General features: G+C 37.2%; 2 protein-coding genes across 2 annotated transcripts; both read left to right on the plus strand.

The window, feature by feature from the left end:
* Positions 1-7,338: 7,338 nt before the first annotated feature.
* Positions 7,339-8,014, plus strand: LOC121986555. The gene is made up of 2 exons (XM_042540520.1): positions 7,339-7,574; positions 7,672-8,014. The coding sequence occupies exons 1-2, from the start codon at positions 7,339-7,341 to the stop codon at positions 8,012-8,014; spliced, it is 579 nt and encodes a 192-aa protein (XP_042396454.1).
* Positions 8,015-9,445: 1,431 nt separating this feature from the next.
* On the plus strand, positions 9,446-10,126 carry LOC121986556 (pentatricopeptide repeat-containing protein At2g41080-like). The gene has a single exon (XM_042540521.1). It carries the CDS (start codon positions 9,446-9,448, stop codon positions 10,124-10,126), a length of 681 nt encoding a protein of 226 aa, XP_042396455.1.
* The last annotated feature ends 13,643 nt before the right edge of the window (positions 10,127-23,769 follow it).

Consider the following 23,769-nt stretch of genomic DNA (forward strand, 5'->3'; position numbering starts at 1 on the left):
GCAGATCGTGCTCCTCTGTTCTTGACGTGAAGCTACTGTAGAAAATTGACGAACCCACTGTAGCTTCTCATTTCCCATTTAAATCAGATCTGAAATCTAAGTCAACGGTTGAGATTGCTTCGGATTGATCCAACGGTGGAAGTTGCTCCAAATCTGATCCAAATCTATAGATCTTGATCACTAGTTGTGATCTACTTCCCTTGGCTTGGATGGACCAGATTCTTCATGGATGTCTTAGATCTACTCCAATCTTGTATGAACAACTGAGATTGTTTCAGAGCTTGATCTCCTTATTTAAGCTCAGATTTGAACTCAATCTGAGTTGATCAAACTAGAGTCCTAGCCCTTTGATGCCTATAAAGAATATAACCAAATATTAGCATTAAATACCACAAATATGATATAATTTGCAATTAATTCCACAAATGGCTCTAACTCATGAAACATGATGTAAACATGACTTTAACATATGAGAAGATTAAAAAAGTATGCCTATATGAATCACAATATCATGACAAAATGATGGTTATCACGGGGCCGACAAGAGAGGGTTGAATCGCCTGAAATAGAAAAATAAAACCCTTCTTCGATCTTCAACTCAGATTAGTAGCACACTTATATAAATGACGTCAAGCAACTAATAAATAAGGAAAGACACAAAGAAATTACTTGGTTACAACCTAGGTGGTTGTTAATCCAAGGCGATTGCAAAATTCACTAAGAATTTCCTTCATGTAGGCAGAGAAACCTATTACACTTTTCAAAATCTCAAGAATGTGCTAGGAAATGAGAACTAGAGTTGATCCATATTTCCTAGGTCCAGGGGTCTTTTTATAGCCCCTGGAAAATCTTATCCGTAGCTTAAGGGCGCCTCCAAAGGGTTTGGAGGGTGCCTCCAGCGAGGCGCAGTGGATAAATCTTTATCCACTGTGAACGACTACTTTGACTGGCCGAAGGTGCCTTCCATACTCATGGAGGGCGTCTTCCATGCTTATAGAGGACGCCTTCCGCCTGAAGGTGGCGGAGGTGCTGGCGCGCCTCGGAGGTGCCTTCAACCCATGTTAAGGGCACCTCCAGCAATCTTCATCAGCTTCTTTCATTCTTCTGCTGCTCCGATCGCCTGGGTGATTACGGCCAACCTAAATAGGGCTCACCCGAACCTAATTTTCAGCCTTCTCCTCGAGCAGGCTTCTGCTCCAACTTCTCGTCCCTCGAACATCGCGTACGTTCTTCTCATCCATCGGTGTACTCTTCCGCATCACTTCGTTCCTGGGATGCACCGAGCCCGTTGGCTCTCTACCTGTGTCATCCTTCTCACTCGCGGCGTCTTCCTCTCGACTTCTTATACTCCTAAGCTCCTGCACACTTGGACACAGAGATCAAACTAAAACAGGACCTAACTTAACTTGGTTGATCACACGAAAGCAACCACGGGGTCCAACAATAACATGATATTATTTTCTATATTAATTAACGATGATGGAAGACTATACAATTGTTAATAAGTAAACAAGAAAATGCATACAGAATATCAACATATCGATTGGAATCCTAAGCTAATCAAGTTTGAGTTAAACAACCAAGAACAAAGGCTTTGAAATCCACATATCTTTATCGGCGGAAACAAACATGGTGTTTGCTGAATCGATTGCAATGTCAATTCATCATCGCATGGCAAAATCTTTATTTGGAGTGCGACAAAGCATTACAAAACAGAGGATAACCATGAATGCGAGAGAGAATCAATGTACGTAGAATCAAAGGAATAATCTCTCTAAACCTTTGAAAAACCACTAGTCTTCAAAACCCAAATCAAGGGAAATAAGATTAATCGATGAATGTAGAATCAGAGCAAACAAAGTACCTCATTGCGAGAGAGATCTACAGCGAAGAACTACTTCACGGCGAGGAACTAAGGTGAGAGAGGCGAGCGAGAGAGTGAGGTCGCAACTTGAGAAAGCTCGCTGCGAGAGAGATCTACCTCGTTCCCATCGACAACTGATCAAGGAGGGAAGGGTGCTTGTGACGTTTTGTGGCGGCAAGGAACCCAGGCATAGGGAGAGAGAAGCTAGGGCTCTCGTCGGTTGAGAGGTAGGCGACGACAAGGAACTGAGGTGAGAGAGGAGAGAGAGAGTGGGAGGTGCGATGGGTTGATCACGGCGAGAGAGGGAGATGCAGCAATTCGGAGAGCTTTAGATAGGGGCTTTCGGGAGAGGGAAAATGTGCGGCATTTTTGACACATTTTGTTTCATGGGTTAATGTATTTCCTCTCTCACGCGTTCCACGTCAACCTCCAACTCATATCCACTGCACCAAACCGAAGGGAAATCACCGCAGGTGAGATTTCCTTATATATATATATATATATTCCATTCCATATTTCTTGATATGGTATCAAAGCTCTAGGGTTTGTGCCTTGGAGATTTTTATTAGCTTTCGTTATCAAGTTTTTTTTTGTCTTTTGTCGGCTTCATTATTGGCCTTCATTGCCAATATATTTTCTCTTCTTCTTGTTATATTAGCTTTCACAGCTGGTATTTTTTATATTATGTGATGTCAAAGATTACAGAAATAAACTATTTCCCTCAATCTGTTGAAAGAGAGACAAAACCCTATCTTCTTATCAGTGAATTAAAAAATATTCACCACTCTTACATATTCAATGGACAAAATTACTTGAAATATCTCAATTGGTTCATACCTAACTACAAGGTAAAGGTAAAAATTCGGCATCTTCTTTGTGTAGGAACAAACAGGATGATTTAGATTTTGATTCTTGGGATGAAGAGGACTCCATGATAATATCCTGGTTATGGAGTTCAATGACACTTGAAATTAGTGATAAGTGTATGTTTTCATCACTTGTATTTTTGAAGTCAAAGTAACAATTGTCGCTTTAAAACAAAACAACAAAACTGTAATAGAATATACAAATATATTACAAAATCAATGATAAGAACTCGATCATTATAGTCTTTGAGATAAAGTGTCTTGAGGATGTTGTGATCTTGAAGAAAAGATTGAGAGTATGATTTTTTTTTAATTAGATTAAATGCAAAGTTTGATCATGTCTGCATTCAAATTCTTGGCAAGGAAAATCTAGACCTACCCATGGGGTTGGGTTTGAACTAGACTTCGCTCGGGCTTGTAACCAGGTCAATGAGCTAGTTACTTATTGACCCGGTTAGCAAATTACTCATTGACCTGGTTAGCATGGCTTGAACCGTAATTGGCCCAGCTGGGGTCAAGCCAATTATGATTCAAGGGCCAAATTAATTAATCATTGGTGCATCAATTATTTATTTATTTATTTAATATATTTATAATATTTAAGTTATATTAATGGTGTGGTTCAATATTAATTAACTTCGTTTCTATTTAAACCATTTTTTTAAATATATTTTCTTGTTTGATGTGAGATTATTTTACATATCTATTTAAGCTAATTTTTTTTAACCTATTTGCCTTAAACTCATTAACGTGAGAAAATTGTATCTTTCTATTAAAGTTAATTCAAATCCTATTTGTCATGAATTATTTGATGTGGAACTATTCTACCCTTAATTTATTAAATTTATTAATCTATTTAACTCTCTTAATTTTTAATTATTTTATTTTATTCATTTAATATTAATTTTAAAAATAAATCAATAACTTATTTGGTAAAACCTATTTAACTTGGATAATAACTTTTATGAAATATATACATATACTCGATCAGGATTCATAACTGGGTTAACAAGTTGATTTCGACCATTGATTTTTTTATAAATTTATAATTTTTAAATATTTTTAAAAGATAATAATAATATTGAACCATGAGCATTAATCATCTTAGACAGTTAAAATTATGGGTCGATGTTTTAGGAATCGACAAACCGATAATTCAGGATCATGGTTAGGTCTAGGAAGATATTTGATCACTGAATGAGGTTATTGCAATAATTCAAGCCGAGAAGAGTCGAAGAGGCATTATGCCTGAACCAGTAACATCTGAAGGATCTGCCATGGTTGCACAAGAGAATACCCATCAAAGCAAAACTAGGGATATATCTTAAAGTGACCCTCAATATAATCTTTGGTGCACTTACTATAAGAAGCCCAAACATACCAAGGACCATCGTTGGAAATTGCATGGAAAACTCACTACTTCAAGCAAAGAATGGGATATATGTGGTGATCAAAAAATTCAACAATAAGCTCATCAAGTTTTCTATATAAAAGTCTTCAAAAAAATTTCTCCCAACAATCTCCTAAAGAAAATTCTCTAGGTTACCTTAATCAAGCCAAGATTGAGAAACTTCAAAGTTTATTGGGGGCATTGGAGCAACCTAATAGCTCATGTTTACTAGCATTCTATGGTAAATCTCTTTCTCATGGATTACATATGCCTCAAGCCTATTTATAGAAGACTCTTGGGTTATTGACTTAGGAGCTACATATCACATGACACTTTCTCCAACCCATTTTATAACATATTCACCTTGTCCTATCAATAGGAAAATTATTGTTGTCGATGGTTTTGTTACTATAGTGGCTGGTGTTGGCCACATTTAATTGAGTCCATCCTAGCTATCAAAGATGTACACCATGTTTCGAAATTATCCATAAGTCTCTTGTCTATTCATAAACTACCCCGTGATATGAATTGTAATGCCTTGTTTTATCCCTCTCATTATGTATTTCAAGATCAAGTTTCAGGTAATAGGATTAGACTTGCTAAGGAAAGTGTGGTCTTTATTATCTCAATGTACCTATAGTCAAGCATGCTTTCTCAGAGTCTTATTTGTCTATTTCAAGTAATAATCTGATTTGGCGTCAATATTTTCGTCTTGGTCATCCTTCATTTACTATTTTAAAGACAAGGTTCATTTCCTTATTTAATAGTGTTCAGGTTGAAGATTTTCATTATGAGGTATGTGAATTTGCCAAACATAGAAAGGCTACAAGTATTTTCATCCATCTACACAAAAATTTTATATCTATTGATGTCACTTTTGAGGAAGGCAATCATTTTTTTCTCACCCTTATCTCCAAGGGAAATCTAACTCTATTGAGGAAGGTAAAAAAAAAAGATTTAATCCTTCTTGATCCTATACAAGTCCAAAACTCAACTCCTACTCCTGAAAATGAGGTATGCATAAATCCAATTTCTTCTCCTATTTTATTTGATTATGATTTACCTATTGTCTTTAAAAAGGAATAAGAGAGTGTACTTAATATCTAAAATATTCATTGGTCAAATCAATGTCTTTTCACAAATTTTCTGTACCTCACAAAAAGTTTCTTAAATGTCATCTCAGTTCCTAATGCCTTATTTAATGAGAAGTGGAGAGAAACTATGAAAATAGAGATGGAGGCATTTGAGAAGAACAAAACATGAGAAATTGTGGAGCTACCACAAAAACAAAAAATTGTAGTGGGATGTAAATGGGTGTTCATTGTGAAGTTCAAGTTAGATTGGTCTCTAGAAAGATACAAAGAAAGGTTTGTTGCTAAGAGCTACACACAAACATATGGTCTAGACTATCAAAAAACATTTGCACCGTGACTAAGATGAATATAGTAAAACTTCTATTATCCTTGGTCGTAAATTTCAATTGGAATTTACAACAATTGATGTGAAGATATCAGCAATTGATGTAAAGAATATCTTCCTTCATGGAGACTTAGAGAAAGACATATACACAACAATTCCACTAGGCTTTGGAGGAGACATCAAAAGGAGCATGGTTTGCAAATTGAAAAAAAAAACACAATATGTACTCAAACAAACTCTAATAGCTTGGTTTGGCAGGTTTACAAAGGTGATGCTCAATTTTGAGGGATCCATCATTATCACCACATCAAAAATCATAGAATGCGTTTAAAATGATCTTGCATTACCAAACCAAATTCTACAAGTAATTCAAGTAGCCCCCAAAAGTTATCATTATTGCCTTGGTAATTTTTTTCATTATCCCTATAAAAAGCCAAATTATGCTTAGCAAAACATTTCACAATAGAAATAATCCTTACTAAAATAAGTTTACAGTGTTCTTTCTCTTTCTTAATTTTCACCTAGATTTCTTTGTCAATTATTTCATTCTTTTTCAAACTAATTTGCAAATCGATTCAAGTTCTCATGTTGGTAATATGCTTAATGTCATTCTCATATTGTCTAAGTCTGTCACTTAAACGTTTCCAATCATTAAAACCTTCATTTGCTAGCTAACTTTTATTGTTCACTGATTTAAACAATTTGCAACAAAAATAATATACTTTGTTCTCATCTTTCGAGTACACACAAGTCATTTTCAATCTTTATTCTCTTCATTTGGTAATTTTCTTGTGTAATAAGAATATGAAAAATATCTCAAAAGCTCATCTACAGGGAACTTAAGATTACATTCTCTTATTGAACCTTTCACTATCAAGAGATCTCTTATTTTATTATCAATGCTATCCCAAGATCTTGGATCATATATATATTCAAAACATGACCAGTCTACTCTAACTCACTTTCTTTCTCAATTATTTTACCAACTTCTACATTCAAATCATTATCATAATTTTCTTTCAATTCTTCTAACTCATTAGTTGTATGATTATTATCATCATTTTCTTTTAATTCTTATTGCTCATTCATTGTTAAAATTGAGTGTTACCATTCAACATAAGAACAACTTTGTTTCAGCGCAACGAGACACAATTGCACTAAAATTTCAACCACTTATTTTCAAAAAGGAACAAATAGAGAAAATAATCATGTATAAAGAGACATTGTTTAATCCAACAAAAACGAGGAGACTTTTAAGTAAAACACAGATTTCTCCTATAAATAATGGCAACAACTAATTTTTATATATTATTCGCCACTTTTTTTTTTTTTGTTAATAAAAACTGTTAGAGTTGATGGCATTAATTCTGGAGTTTTTTTTCCCCAATATTTCTGTGATTACAAAAAGAGAAACACAAGAATTAAAATCATGGAATTTTTCTCCATAGAAAGAAAGAAATAAAAATAGGAAAAAAGGAAAGAAAAATCGAAATCAGCTGTAAAACATTACGCCGGACGATCGCAGATTCTGCGGCGTCCATGCTGAAAGAAAAGGAAAAAATTACAAATATATATGGTTGAATGATCTGAAAATCGAAAGAAAAGGAAAACAATCGTCGGAAAAACGCGGAAGATATGGATGATGGACCAAGTTATTCTAATCGTCTAAAAGAGATTGACCAAGAAACATGGCGCACGACGCAGTATAAGAAGTTAGAAAATCCACAAGAAGACGAAACAATTAACAACAAATTAAACCTTTTTTTTCTTCCTGCTTCTCTTTCGCTTAAGTTGTTGCAATGGACGAAGGTGATAAGGATGTTAATACCGGCGGTTTCTGCTCGCACGGAGTCAAGGATGACGATGATCGGAGGAGCGAGTCTTCTTCGTTTTACGGCGATTCCAACGACATCCTGTCGTCGATGTCGTCGGATCTCGCAGACGACGCGACCTACTCGTCTCCGAACTCATCGTCGCTGCCTTCTTTTGACATGTCGTCGCTGTCGGTGTCGCTCGAGGCTAAGATCCCGGTCAAGTGAGTATGTTGAAGTGTTTGATTTACATGCCGCCGTGTCCTCGGTCAGTCTCGTTTCTCCAGCTTATGAGGTTGATTGACACTGTCAAACCTGCAGAAGAGGGCTGTCCAGGTTTTACGAGGGGAAATCAAAATCTTTCAGATGTCTGTCTGAGGTTCGATGCATTGAAGATCTTGCAAAACAGGAGACTCCCAGCGGAAAGAGGTTGAAGGCATCTGGAGAGTATGGGTTCGATTCGACGCAAAACCGGTGCAACGAACCAATATTCAATGGCAGGACAATATCGAAGAAGACGACATCGAAGGGTTCATCTGTCTTGTGGCAAGCGAGGAGGAACAGAAATGGTGGTTTACCAAGCAGCACTAAAAATGCTCAGCCTGCCTCTGCACGAGAACCTGCAGTACTGAAGATGGACAATACGTTTGCAATAACAGATTAGATTTGACAAGAGAAAGTTCATTATATATGGTCAGCAATCGTTTTCTTTTTTTATGTCTCTATTTTGAGTCTATCTATTTATGATGCAGCAGAAATTCTCACTGAGGACTATGCGACCGTATTCATCTTCTTCGGAAAAGAGCTTTCGATTCAATTTCGAGTAGGCACTATAGTAACTTTGTGTTGATCTATTTTGTATCTCTAATGTTGGCAAAATGGAGAGAGAATAACTTTAAGACTATTTTCTCTATAAAATCTCTTTGTATAAATGTATATGCAGAGAGGTTTGATTCAAATAATTTCAATAAACTTAAACATTGTGGCATTAAACATGCTAACATATAAAGTACTTAAAAGTATATTCGAATTAAAATAGTCACGAGAACAAATTGTTGGAAAGATTAACTATTTTAGGATAGTTCATCAAGAAAATCTATTGATATAGTAAATCTCTTCATTTAGAAATATAATATTTTAATGTATTATTTTCTTTTTTTTTCAATTTCTATATACAATAAATGTACCGATTTCATTCCATACGCAGAATTTCCTTCCATATTTCTTTATATGGTATCAGAGCTCTAGATTTGTGCCCGGAGATTTTCAATTTTTTTAGCCTTTTTTGCACTACAACAAAAACTGCAAACGACAACACCCCTACGACAACGATTTTAAGAGAAAGCGTTGCGTATTTGCTCAAAGACAACGGTTTTTGCCAAAACCATTGTCTTTGAACTCTCCATTAAATATAAAAGACAACGGTTTTGGCAAAACTATTGTCATTGAGTGATTTTTTTTTTAAAACGACAACACTTTTTACAACGGTTTTATAAACCGTTGTCTTTATCCGCGTTTTTAACAACTATGACAACAATTTTGAAAAAAATCGTTGTAATTGAATTTGGTCATTTTCCCCCTCGCTGTTTTCCTTTCCCTCGCTGTTTTCTTTTCGGCGCCGTGTTTTTCCCTTCGCGCTCCCGAACCTAGCCATTTTACTTTCTCCTTCTTCGCGATGGAATCAATGAACTGGTGGGAGGCGGCTCCGGCCTCCGCTCCCTCCCTCCCTTCTCCCTCCACGACTCCAACACTGTCCATCGCTCCACGCGCCTTTTTGTAACGGAAACTTCTCGATATCTCTCAAATCCCTTCCCCCTCCGCGTTTTTTTGTCGCATTCCCATTCCCACAGCCACGACCATCTCCCCCTCTCCCAGCCTCCATCGTTTTCCTCTCGCTTTCCTCTCGTCGTGCTCCGAAAGATGGCCGATCTGACCCCAGCTATGGTCCGACCCCAACCTCTTCTCTCACCTCCTGAACGCCTGCTGCCTACTCCCTTCGCCGCGTTCCCTCCGCCTAGGTCGTCAGCTCCACGCAATCATAGCCATCGTCGACGCTGCCTCTTTCCACCGCTTCACTGGAAACCACCTTTTCCACATGTACCTCAAACTTGGCCGGGTCCCCGCCGCCCGCGCCGTGTTTGACACAATGGCGTGCCGAAATGTCATGTCCTTCAACATCCTCATCGACAGCCTCATCCATAACGGGGACATCAACGCTGCCCGCAAGCTGTTCGATGAAATGCCAGAGAGGAACCTCGCCACCTGGAACGCCATGATTGTCGGGCTGGCTCACTTCGAGCTCGACGAGGAGGGACTCGAGTGCTTCCTGAGGTCGAGGAGGGAGGGCCTACGTCTCGATGAGTTTGGTTTGGGGAGCACCTTGCGATGCTGCACCGGATTGAAGGATGCAAGTTCTGGTCGCCAAATCCATGCCTTCGTGGTTATCAATGGGTTTGGGCAGGACATGTGTGTTGGGAGCTCTCTAGCTCACATGTACATGAGAAGTGGTCATCTTGAAGAAGGAGAAAGGGTTCTGAAAGGATTGCCTTTCCTCAATGTGGTCTCTTGCAATACTGTGATTGTAGGAAGAACACAAAATGGGGACCCTGAAGGGGCCTTCCACCATTTCATCCTCATGAAGAATGTCAGATTGTTGCCAGACCATGTAACCTTTGTTAGCATCATCAGTGCATGCTCTGACTTAGCTGCCTTAGCAAGGGGCAACAAGTGCATGCACAAGTCATCCATGTTGGAGTTGGTTCAGTCACCCCGGTGAGGAGTTCACTGATAAGCATGTATTCCAAGTGCGGTTGTTTGGAGGATTCAAGCATGATATTTTCTGAATCTGATGCATCAGACCTTGTGCTCTGGAGCTCCATGATTGCAACCTACGGTTTTCATGGACGTGGAGAGGAGGCTATCAAGTTGTTTAATGAGATGATCGGAGAAGTCATAATTATCATGCTGTAGTTTTGTTTATTCCAAAAAGCTGCAATATTTGTCGCTTTGCCTTATTCAGGTTTTAGCTACTATGCCTTCCTTTTTTTCCTTTCAATTTGTCTTCTCCAAGTGCATCTGATATCTGTTTTCATGATAAAAAAATCTCTTCATCATGGTTTCCTCATCTCATACTTCAACCTAGCCCTTGGGTTGAATAAGTTTGGGCTAAGAGAAAAATAAAGAATTGTACCAATGATATTATTAATTTCTATACCTCATTTCTCTCCATCACACTGATAAGTGATTGTTCTTATTCATAAAGGCTCCTATTTTTGACATGTTATTTGGTTTGCCTCTTTTTTTATTTCATCAACATGATTTTGTTTACATAAGTGTAGGACGAAAGGTGTTACTCTCATATATGTATTTAATTGTGGATACTTAATATTATTTGCAATAATGAGTCCATCAATGTATGACATGATTGATTGTCTTCTAGGGTATGCCAGTTGCACTGTCACTGGAATAAAAGTCCAATATTGTGGCCTATGGTATAGTTGTTCATGCCAATGGGGATGGAAAATTACTTCATGGTGTCCCGTTACCCATGAATTGCATGCGCGTCTCGATTGATGAGGTTGTGGAGAATTCAGCAAGGTTGCCCTTTCCCATTCCAAATGAATGTGACACCATTGGTGGCGCTATAGGAACCCATGTTGCTTGGCCTGCACGTTGGGTAGTGATGAAAAATGAGGTAAATTTCTGACTCATTCGGCCACCACACTGTGAGTACAAATTTAATTCTTCATTGGGAATTTTTGAGGACTCGTTTTAGCAACCACAAATTTTCAGCTTCTGATTTAGTCAGTGTATGTTTTTCTGGTTTTTTTTCTCATTTGCTTGGCATAGTTGTTTAGCTGGATTTTTCCAACCAAACCTTCTTAGATTTTGATTGAAGGTTGTACGTATTTGTTGGATAAAATTTAGTAATACAAGATATATAAGAGCTATCACACACATGTAATCTGTACATTGAGGTTACATGCATGAACAAGAACATTGATGGTAATTGAAACCCAATTAAAGGGTTGTTCAAAAAGATGCTGAACATAAGTGATAGAACTTTCCACTAACATGTTTATATTTGCAATTTGTAGAAGCCTCAAAGGAAGAAAAGTATTACAAAAAGAAGTAATCCTGTTTTGCCATCAAATGTGCCATGGTCATTACATTTATTGTACTGTTACTCTATGCGTGTTTTGGACAACCCTGAAAAAACTATATCAATTGTTTTTGATCATGATTTCTTTGACCATGAGTACGAACTGATAGTGAACATTGAAGACATCACACCTTTTTATGAGTTGGAGTCAATATCTGCTAATTGTCTGGTTGCTTACATGTGGTAAGTTTTCACATCACTCATTTTTTTCATTTTATTTGTATTAACATACTAACATTTTTTTTACTTGAATGGAAGGTTTCTCTTCAAAAAGATGAAAAAAGGTTGCCCAGGCTCAGAGGAATCCCTCCAGCGATTTGATTATACGACAAATCTAGATGCTCCAAGTGGATCAGGTTGCCCAGGCTCAGATGAATGCCTTCAATGATCTGATTAATTGACAAATCTAGATGCTCCAAGTGGATAAGATTGCCCAGGTTGTGAGGTATGACTCCAGTGATTCGATTGCCATGCAAATCTAGATACTTCAAATAAATAAGATTTTCCATGCTTACAGGTATCTCTTTAGTGACTTGATTATCATGCAAATCTAAATACTCCAAGTGAATATGATTGCACAGATTCAAAGGTATCTCCCCACTGATTTGATTACCTGACATATCTAGATGCTTCAGGTGGATAAGGTTTCCCTTGCTTAAAGATATCTCTCCAGTGATTTCATTAGATGACAAATCTAGATATTCCAAGTTGACAAGGCTTCTCATATCAAATGGAATTTTTGTTAAAGAATTACCAGCTAAATTCAAATGCTTCAACTTCCTATAGACATTCACAGAAACATTTTCTTTTAACTGGTTACTTGACGAATTGAGTCCCATTATACTTGTGTCATCTTCTGTTGCATCTTCTAGCCAACAACCCGACAAAACAAGATGTTCTAGGCTATTATAATTAATTTGATGAAGCCAACTGGTTGCTGCTGTACAGAAATCAACACAACTCTTGTCCAGATATTCTAGAGAAGTTAGTTGGGTGAGCCAATTTAGGTCATCTAACCATACTTGAGCACTTCTACAACATCAAAGGTCGAGGGATCGTAGGTTAGAAAGATTGCCCAATTGTTGTGGAATTAATCCATTAAAAATTGCACTGGAGAGGTTAAGATGTTCCATATGGATAAGCGAGGAAATCATACTAGGCACGGAGGATGTAAAGTTGTTACAGCTTAAATCCAAGTATTTTAAATGCTTCAGTTTAAACAAAGAAGGATTTATCTTACTTTCGTTGGGAAATTAAATGAAGCATATTGATCAAGTGGGTAGTGAAGATCAAGCTTTATGACAACCTTTTGCTTAGGGAACCTTTTGCTTGAATGGTTGAACACTTTGTTTGTGACTCCATGACTTATTGATTTTGATTCCTTATTCTCAATAATTTGTTTGTTCACAGCTAGCTATCTCCTTTGCTCAATACTTCATTCTTGCATTTTTACCATGAGCAGAATTAGCTGGCATTTCCCTTATTTATTGCCTCTCTTTGTGGTCCAAAATTAATAATGGCTAGATTGTGTGAGTAGCTTATTTAGTTGTTTCCGAATTATGCAAGGACTGGCAATGTGGAAGTTATCTCTTTGTGAATTGTTAGATGATGATCTTTTGTATCTTATGAGTTGCTCTACAAATTTCTTGTTTGTACTCTCCTTATGGTTTTCGTCTATATGCCATGACTTAATCTTGTTTTTCCTCCTATCTCACAGTCTCCATGTATACATCTTTAACGTTTTACCTAGCATTTTTCTACCGTCCAAGGAATATCAGATATATGTTGGGATGTCCTAAATTCTGTACCTGTGTTTGTTTCATTTGCTAGTTTAATTTCCTTGTCTAATCTTATAATTTATTATTTTTTCTTTTTACAATCCCATTTAAATTTTTACTATGTTGAACTACCTACTTTGTTGATGACTCCTTGAGCATAATACTACTGTGGCAAAAGTACATTCGAAATTCATTATTGATGATAAATTTTTATTTCCTACTTCCATCTTGTTGGACCTTGCAAGTATCATCGTGAATGACAATTATGATGCTTCATCAAGCACAACTATGTTAATCTATATGCATGTTAGTGATTGCTTGAGAATAATGAAATGAAGAGCTTGTAAAGACATTTCGTGTATGATCCATAGTATATTGATATACAAAACATCTATATACTACAGTTTGATTTCTTAATAGTTTGCTCTATATACTTTTGCTTGGACGAGCAATGCAAATTACCCATGAATTGCAGCTAAATTTGATAGATTTTCTCTTTGTATTGATGAAATGGGAATGAAAAATCTATTTTTCCAGCTAGAATGTAGTGAATGTTATAGCTCTTAATCTACACTTATTTGATTGACACTTTGGTTCTTTTAGGTGTCCTATGTAATTATTAAAGCTTTGCGTATGTGATTTCTATTTTGAGGAATTTGTGGAATTGTTTTAGCTCTACAAACAATTCACCCTACCATAACTCATCATGATGATCCAATTCTTTTTGTTCATGTTTTAATTGGAAGATTTTGAACCCATGTTTTTTTACTTTCACTTATGCTTTTGTCATGAGTCTGTTTATTGCATATCAATTTGCAGCTCCTGGCAACTTGTTACTTGCAAAATGGAAAAGCATATTGTGCCTACCAAATACTCAAAGGTAATGCAGTCTGGAAAATGACACAGAAAATTACATGAATATTTTGTTTCAAGATATTAATGGATGTAATGCACTTTGCATGGATTCTATTGATCTTGGATCATAGTTCACTTAAATAATGTTAGCTGCATGCAGTGCTAATTATTTAGTAAACTATGCTAAGCTAGGTATCACTGCTCCTAGTAGATTCCATGTACTGTTATTCTCTAATAAACACCTCTTTTTGTTTCCTTCATTTGGTTTGTTTTTGCCTTCTATGCACTACAGATTGGTTAATTACATTCTCCTTTTGGAATTTTGAAATTTGATAAGTATTGTTAAATTTTTCTCTTGCAGGTCGGGCAATGCGTGAGGCTTGAGCTTTTTTTATGCAAGAAGTGAGTTTTGTTAGGATGTAGCTTGTCTTGCTAATTTGTAAATTAAAAGTCATATGGAGAACAACAAATGGAAAACATGTGATTTAATGTATATGGAGAACAGTAATGGAAAACATGTGTATTTTGATGAGTAACAACTCATTTTGTATATTTTTGTATATGTGGCTACAAGATGAATTATATATGGATGTTTATTTTGGATTTAATGTAGTAAATATTTTAGTTTTGTATTGGTGGTTTTCTTATAATAAAATAAGATTGGTTGTTTGGTATTAATGAACATTAAAGACAACAGTTAAAAATATTGTAAAAACTAGGTAAACCACAACGAATTTTTTTTGTAAAAAGTGATAAAAGACAACGGTTTTATCCGTTGTAAAATATATTAAAACTGTTGTAAAAAAAATAAAACGTGTCAAATATTATCTACCACAATAGTTTGTATCTGTTGTAAAAAAAGTTTACCACAACGGTTTATTTCTGTTATTGAAATTATCTACCACAACGGTTTTAAAACGTTGTCGTATCCTTCATAGCCAAATTTTGAGCATATATACAACAATGGATAAAAATCGTTGTCAAATGTCTACAAAGACAACGGATTCAAAACCGTTGTCGTAGGGCCATACATTCTACAACACCCTCAGTTACAACGGTTTTTTCACCCTACGACAACTGATAATATCCGTTGTCATTTGCAGTTTTTGTTGTAGTGTTGTAAGTTTTTTTGTTCTTTTGTTGGCTTCATTATTGGTCTTCATTGCTAATATTTTTTCTCTTCTTGTTATATCAACTTTCACAGTTAGTATTTTTTATATTATGTGATGTCAAAAATTACAAAAACAAACTATCTCCCTCAATCTAATGAAAGAGAGACAAAATCCCATCTTCTTACTTGTGTATTACTACCACTCTTACCGACTCAATGGATAACATTGCTTGAAATAGTCTCAATTGGTTCATACCTACCTAAAAGGTAAAGGAAAAAATTGTACATCTTCTTTGTGTAGGACCAAAACAAGATGATTTGGATTTTGATACTTGGGATGAAGAGGACTTCATGATAATATCCTGGTTATGGAGTTCAATGACACCTGAAATTAGTGATACATGTACGTTTCTCACCTCTACAAAACATATATGAGATTCTCTTCATCACTTGTGTATATGAAGTCAAAGTAAAGACTGTTGCTGTAAAACAAGATAACAAAACTATAATAGAATATGCAAATATTTTATAAATCCAATGACAAGAACTCGATCATTATAGTCTTTGAGATGAAGAGTCCTGAGGATATTGTGATCTTGAAGAAAAGATTGAGAGTATGATTTTTTGATTGGATTAAATACAGAGTGTTGGTGCAATATGCCCTAGGTCAAGGTTGACCTAGTTGACTGAACTTGAATAGGGTCAAGCTGGAGTCTTGATGTTTGAGTTTCGATGTTTGACAATACATGTAGACAACACATGGAGATTGCGGGTGCGATTGTTCATGTGGGGAGATTGTGAATGAGAGTCAAGTAGGTCAAGGTTGACTGGATACTTGACTGGAAAGTCCTAGTGAGTGAAGCTAGGCAGTATGGAAAATCCTGGTGAGTTAAGCCAGGTGAAAGACCTAGTGAGTGAAGTTAGACAGTATGGAAAATCCTGGTGAGTGAAGCCAGGTAAAAGACCTAGTGAGTGAAGATAGACAGTATGGAAAATCCTGGTGTGTGAAGTCAGGCGAAAGACCTAGTGAGTGTGTAAAATACCGGAAAAATGACGAATAAGGATAAGGGAATTTTCCGGAATTTTTAGAAATTTTTCAAGAATTTTTTGGAGACCGTATGGACGAGTTTACGGGGATAGAAACGGGCCCCGGGGAAAGCCTGTTTAGGTTACCCAATTTAAGTGAGGAAAAGTTTTATTTTTTTTCCTTTTTGGTTTTCTTTTTCTTTATTTTGTTTTCTCCTCCTCTTCTGTCGCCGTGTCCACAAGCCTTCCCCCGCGCGCCTTCTCTTCCTCTCACGCGTGCCCTAACCGGCACCGCAACCGCCGCTGCCTCCCTCTCCTCTGCCCGACGCCGACGACACCAGGGAACAGAGAGTCAGCGATTGAGCATCTCCTCCCTCCCTCTTCCTTTCTTCTTCTCTGTCTCTGCCACTGAGGTCGGGATGCGCCGCCGCCCCTCTCGGCCGGAAGCTACCTCCAAGCCGAAGCCCTAGCCGCGGTGAGGTCTGAGCCCTTCCCCCTGCCGCCAGCGATGTCAAGCACCTCTGCACAGTGCCGTCGACCTTCCTTTTTGCCCTAGCGCCGGTGGCCGTGAGCCCTAATTGTGGGCGTAGGGTTTTGCCAAGCCCTCTTCTCCATTGGTTGATCTCTCACCGTGCCCTAGGTGTCAACCTCTTCTGATCGTTGTGTGCCAATGCCAAAGACGCCGCAACCCTCTTCTTCTCCCGAACTGATCTTCTGCCCTAGTATCGGCAACGAAGCCTTATTCCTCTATTCTTCTTGCTGCCACTGCCGAGTGAGCTTGCCACTGTGTTTTTGGCAGCCACCTCTGTGCTGGCCATCAGATTTGCCACTGCCTCTGTGCCACTATTCCCTTCACGGGCTGATCTGCGGCCAAGCGAAAGAAGTCACCAATCTAGCTTCAAGACCAGCGCTGGATCTCAGTCTCGGTATGGTGTGAAGTTGCCGGCAGTTAGTATGGTGATGAGGCAACAAGGTGAGCTTTAATTTGGTCTTACATAGTTGAGGATGTACTCACTGTGAATTTGACATTTGGTTTGTTCTAGGTGCTGATGTGGAAGGGTTGACCTGTTAGGCAATGACTCCACTATGGATCCAAGCATCATTGGTTGAGAATGATCCATAGCTTCGGCCACAAGTTTAGCAGCAAGATCTGTGGTTGTAAGTTGGTAGGAAAATACTTAGATTGGGGTAAGTTGTGCTATGAATTTGTCATCTTTAGTATTGGTTTGGATTTAGTTGTTGTGATTAATTATGTTTATTTCAAATCCTAATTGGAAGGAATTAGTAGTTAAGAAACGATTGAGGAGCTAGATGATCCAATTAGGGTTTATAATTGGATCTGGATTTATGTTAGCTTCTCGAGGATTTGATTTAGCTAATTTATTTATTTATAATTAGCTAAATCTGGATACCATGTATCACAGGACTTTGATACGAGATGAGCATTTCGATGTTGGATTTGACTGATTGGACCTTCTTTTTGAGGCGGGTACTTCTTGACTTATCTTTTATGATATCGTCATTTGGATATGCATAGTACTTTATACCTTCAAGCAATGAACATGTTTGTCTTTGGTATGTCACTGTTTGATATCCATAGCATGTTAGATTTGTCGCTTGTTATGTATCCGTACTTATATCTCGTGATTTGTTACCATGAGTATCTTATTGCCATGAGTACTTTATTACCATGAGTATCTTAGTTTCGAGAGTGACATACCATGTTTTACTGAGTTTAGAACTAGGTTCTAGATTTTTGTTTCTGGCATGTGTATCTAAATTATCTGATACTTAGGTTTTTATGCCATACCTGGCTTGTGTACCTCTATTTGTATATCATATATGATTCGTGTACCTAGACTTTGATTCTTTGATCTGTGTATATTGTTGGTACATATGTTATGGAAGGGGGATATGTTTAGGATCTAGATTGTTATACCATAGAGGACCTGTATACCCTAGATCCGTGGATTTGACTCACTGATACGGTGGTACCCATATTATATATATATGGATATGGTTATGTTGATCAGTTTATGACTATGCTTAGTGTCATGCATCATGATTGCATGCTGCGCGATTGTCGGCTCCACTATGGTTGAGCACATCGCCAGTTACATGTACTGCACACACCACCACTCATGGATTAGTGGTATATCAGGCAGGTGTGTGGCGGTTCTGCTGTTTGGCTCCGTTGGTCAGGTGACTCAGCGTGGTAGCCGGCAGACAGTTCCGCTCTATTTGGCACCGCTGACATTTAGTGTAGCAGCGTGGTAGCCGACAGATGGTGGACTCTGCTTGGCTCCGTTGGTCAGGTGACTCAGCGTGGTTGCCGACAGAGATATCCTCCCCGTCATCGTGTACCGGGAGATGAGAGCATTGAGCTCCCCCATTTATGATTTGGGGTCAGAGGACAGGAGTACTCCGACAACATTCCGTCCACTCGGTCACTGTTCAGGAGCAGTGATGTTAGAGTGCACGGTCATCACATGCATTGATTGTATTTATTTGCTTGTATTTGCTGCACTTATATGCTGCATTTTCGTGGATGCATTTGTTTGACATGCATGTGAGACATATTGACGGTTTGATGACCCTTTAGTTCGTGATAGAGTTCAAGTATGCCTTTCTTGGTTACTTTTCGCTTTGTATATTTCCTATATATTATTCGAAAGTCGTATTATTATTGTTAGATATATCTTACTAGGCATGCCTATTGGTATTCACTGAGTTGTTGAACTCACCCCGTGGACACTATATTTTCAGGTACCAGTTATTTATGGTGTCGCTTGGAGCATCCTGTCTGCTGGTCACATCAGAAGACATGTCGCTGTCTTTTTGCTGTTTTATCATGGTATATGATATGTGAGCTTTTGGTTCTGTGTTTCGGTTTCTGGAAATGTTGCTTTGTTTATTGTGTAAGCCTAGCCGGCTAACAGTTTTCATTTTGGGTTGTATGTGTTGTCTTTTTCCGCTGTGTTTTTGGTTTTAGTACAGCTGTGTAGGCTGTTAAATATATATATAACTGTGTGGTTGTTTATTTTGTTCCAGCCGAGTGGGCTGATGATATAAACTGCGTGGTTGTGTGTATATTCCAGCCGCTTGTGGCTGATGTTTATTTTGTATGTAGAATTGCTTCAGATTGTCACCCGTACAGGGGAGGTGCTGCCGAAATTTCTTTGGACAGGGACTCCCTCGGGGCGTGACAATTTAGTGGTATCAGAGCAGGTATACGATACTTGCTATGTGTTTTGGATTTTCGAGATTTATCTGATACCAATTTATTTGGTATCAGAGATTGGCTTACGAGTCTTATTTTTCCGGTTTTCAGATTTTCTGTTTTGGTCTTCTCGATGTGACTTTTCGGGTTTTGGGACCTGGCAGCAGCAGGACATCTCCAAGCTATAGGAGGTATGTTGGTATACTGTTATCCTACATTTTTGTTAGTATATGCACCGTTGACTATTATAGTTTATGACATGTATTAGCACTCTTTACTAATACCTGTCTAGTTGAGATAATAGATATTTTATGTATTAGGTAAAACCCTGATGATGATCGACCTTGATAGAGATTAAGGGTTATAGTTTTTGGTGATTTATCATATCATACACCAGTAGTTTTTAGCTTATGTTATTACTAGTTGGTTAGCAGATTGAGGCACATACCAGCCTCTGCTTTTAATAGCTGGGTAGTGGATAGTATTTATATCTTTATGTTGACCTAGCCAGTAGTATTGTTGAAGTGTATACTGAAAGCCTAAGCTTTGTAAACATTCATTATGAATAAAGAATCACATTTGGTCAAATTGTCTACATTTAGTTGTAATTGTTCAATTAATTTATATTGTAGATAACATAGTATGTGGTGTCACATGCAGAAGATAATGTTATCAGTACCTTATAAATTATAAAGAGTAGCTCACGACCAAAATGGAAAGGAACAAACCATTAGAAGGTCGTAGTGTAATTAGGTATTAGTTTATCTTGACTATATAATTACACTAGTACACTCAGAGTGTATTGAGTAGGACCATTTGAGGTCGTTTCTTTTATAAAGGAACAAAGACCTCAGTTATTATGGAAGTATGTGCTCTTAATCCTAATATAATAACAAACACATATATTTGATATTTATTTCTTTAATTTATCAATGGGTGAGATTTAGTTTGATGAATCAATAAACCCGATAAGTTGGGAAATGCTATCACTTATAGTGTGTATTGTTGATTATAGAAGGAAACTATGTCCTAGAGATACTAGGTTGATAATGTCCTCAAGAGGAGCTCATAAGGATTGTCATGTTAAACCCTGCAGGTAGTCCGACATGATGATAAGGTTGAGTGGTACTACTCTTGGACTAAGATATTAATTAAATGAGTTGTCAGTAACTCACTTAATTAGTGGACATTCGATATCTTAAACACAGGGAGACTAACTCACTCATAATAAGAAGGAGCCCAAAAATGTAATTTGGGATTGGTGCGGTAGTTCAATAATAGTTCTCTAGTGGAATGAATTATTATTGATAAAATTAAGTTGTGTGTTCGGGGCGAACACGGGATGCTTAATTTTATCGGGAGACCAAAATCAATTCCTCCTCTCGGTCCCTATCGTAGCCTCTTATTTATAGAGTACTATACCCACCTATACCCACCTTCTATACCCACCAATAGGGTCCGGCCAAGCTAGCTTGGGAACCAAGCTAGGGCTGGCCTAGGTATACCCTAGCTTGAATCCAAGCTAGTGGGGCCGGCCAAATTAAATTAAAAAAAAATTTTAATTTTAATTTTTATTATGTGGAAGAAATAATTTATTAAAGAGAATTAAAATTAAAATATCTCTCTTGTAAAAGATCTATAAAAGATTAAAGAAAGAGATTAGATCTCTTTCCTTATTTGTAGATTGGTGAGATGTTTTATTTTCTTTTTAAAATTATCCACATGTTGATAAAATTAAAATTATGGAAATTTCTTTTTATCAACCATGAAGAGTTTTTTAAAGAGAAATTTTAATTTAAAATTTTCGAAAATAAATTAGGAAGTTTTAATTGTTGATTAAAACTTGTCTAATTTATCTCTTTTAATGTGGCCGGCCATTAGAGATTAATTGGGGAAATTTTATTTTATTTTTCTCAATTAAATCATGTCAAGGGAATTAAGGAAATTTTATTGTAATTAAATTTCCTAATTTGCCTAGGCCAAGGAATATAAAAGAAGGGGTGAGGGTGCCTTCACAAGACACAACCTCTATTATTTCTCTCCCTCTTTTATTCCTTGGAGTGGCCGGCCATCCTCTTCCTCTCTCCCTCTTTGTGGTGGCCGAAACTCTCACAAAGCTTGGAGCTCTTGTGGCGGCGGATACTACTTGGAGAAGAAGAAGAAGAAGGAGAGAAAGCTAGCATCTCTTGGAGCTTGGTTGGTGTTTTGTTCTTCATCCTTGGTTAAGCTTTTTGTGGCCGAACCTAGCTAGGAGGAGAAGAAGGTGGTTGGTGGTTTCTCATCTCGGAAGATCGTTGCCCACACAACGTCCGAGGTTAGAAGAGGAATACGGTAGAAGATCAAGAGGTCTTTCTAAAAGGTATAACTAGTAATTTTTCTTTCCGCATCATACTAGTTATTTTTGGAAATAATACCAAATACAAGAGGCTTACGATTCTAGAATTTCGAATATGTTTTTCGATATTGTGTTCTTTTGTTTTTTCTTTTCCTTGTGATTTGATTGTTCTTTTCGGTTAACCTAAAGTTATTTTAGGAAATTAAATATTAGCTTTCTATAAAAGGTTTTGTCTAGTCGGTGGTGGTTGCTCCCATATCCAAGAAGGCCATGTGCCTCGCCACGTCAGTACTGGGAACCGATTATGGAAATTAATATTTAATGGAATTAATAACTTAAGGTGATTTGGGTCGAACGTGTTAAGTTCCGCAGGAGATCCAAGTCAAAACCTAAAAGAACAAATAGATTAAGTTTTGGATCAAATGTTAAGTTCGCAAGCGATCCAAAATTTAATTTAAAAGAACACATGGTAGCTAGGAAAGGTTCAGACCTTTGTACAAAATTTTTGTACAGTGGAACCTCTAGGCTTTCCGAGTAGCAACCAACAATTGGTATCGAGCTAGGGTTTTGCCTCTGTATTTGGTATTAGTTTAATTATGCACATGTCATACATAATTTAGGCAGTTAATAGTAGGATGTGCTAACTTTGTGGATGCAGGATCCAACTATTATGGCTTTTAGTTATTATGTGTGTGATTGGACCCTTGGACATGTCAAGGGCATTTATCGTGTGTGCATGATTGTATTAAAAATACAGGAGCTGTATTTAGTTTTATTAGGATTTTATTTTGATCTAGATACATGTACATTCCTTTTATGGAATATAGGATCAAAATGTAAAATTCTATTTATGTCGGATCGAATCTTGCAAAGCGTGGAACCTTCTAAGGACCGGAGGCGCAGTGGAACTAGGAGCAAGATGGATGCGACAGCTAGACCCGGTGGCGTTGGCAGCAGCTTGGGATGACAACACACGGAGGACAACTAGAGATAAAAGTCATAATAGTTAAAAATTAGATTTTCTATTTATTGCTTTTATATTGTGTTGTGTGTGCATGTTAGTTTACAAGTTTAGTAGGCTAGCATAGTTAAAATTCCTCATTTATAAATAACTAAGTGGGAGAGGGATTTTTAAGTAAATCCCATGGTCTCCATTACTGGTTTGTAAGTGATACAAACAAGCTTGCGCGTTGGCTCTGAGTGCCTTCCTCCATAACGGATGAGCTTGTTTGTGGATCACTAGAACAGACTTTCATTTTTGGATGACTATAGGAAGTTAATTAAGAGCGTGTGATCTTCCCCAACGGAAGGGGCATAATCTTATTAATGGACTTAGTGTCAAGTAATGGTATACACTTAGACACATATAATAGTATCCTCCCCATCGGAGTCACTGCTATTATTTGTGTGACCAAATGATACCAACTATTAATTTTATTTGTCAAAAAGTTACGTTGACAAGATAATAAAATTAATGGGTTAAAACCCTCCTTTTATAAATGTTGAATTTGTATACGTCCACACTAACGTGGCATACAAAATTCACGGTGTTATGAGGTGTTGGTTAATTTAAAATAGTATTGTTTGAGGAATCAATATTATTCTAAATTTAGAGTTCTGACCAAAAGTTATTTGTGATTCTTAGGATGACTTTCAACCCACTGTCCATCATACTTCAACAAAATAGACTTACTGGACCTAATTACATAGATTGGAAAAGAAACCTAGACATTGTTCTTACTGCTGAAAGCTATAAATTTGTACTGACTGAAGCACCTACTGGTGAATCTACCCAAGAGGAGATTGAATATCATAGGAAATGGGTAAAAGCAGATGAGATGGCGCGGTGTTACATTTTAGCTTCAATGTCAAATGTATTGCAACATCAGCATCAAGATTTACCAACAGCCTATGATATTATGAACAATCTCA

The sequence above is a fragment of the Zingiber officinale genome, chromosome 5B, assembly GCF_018446385.1.
Source record: "Zingiber officinale cultivar Zhangliang chromosome 5B, Zo_v1.1, whole genome shotgun sequence".
Lineage (NCBI taxonomy): Eukaryota > Viridiplantae > Streptophyta > Magnoliopsida > Zingiberales > Zingiberaceae > Zingiber > Zingiber officinale.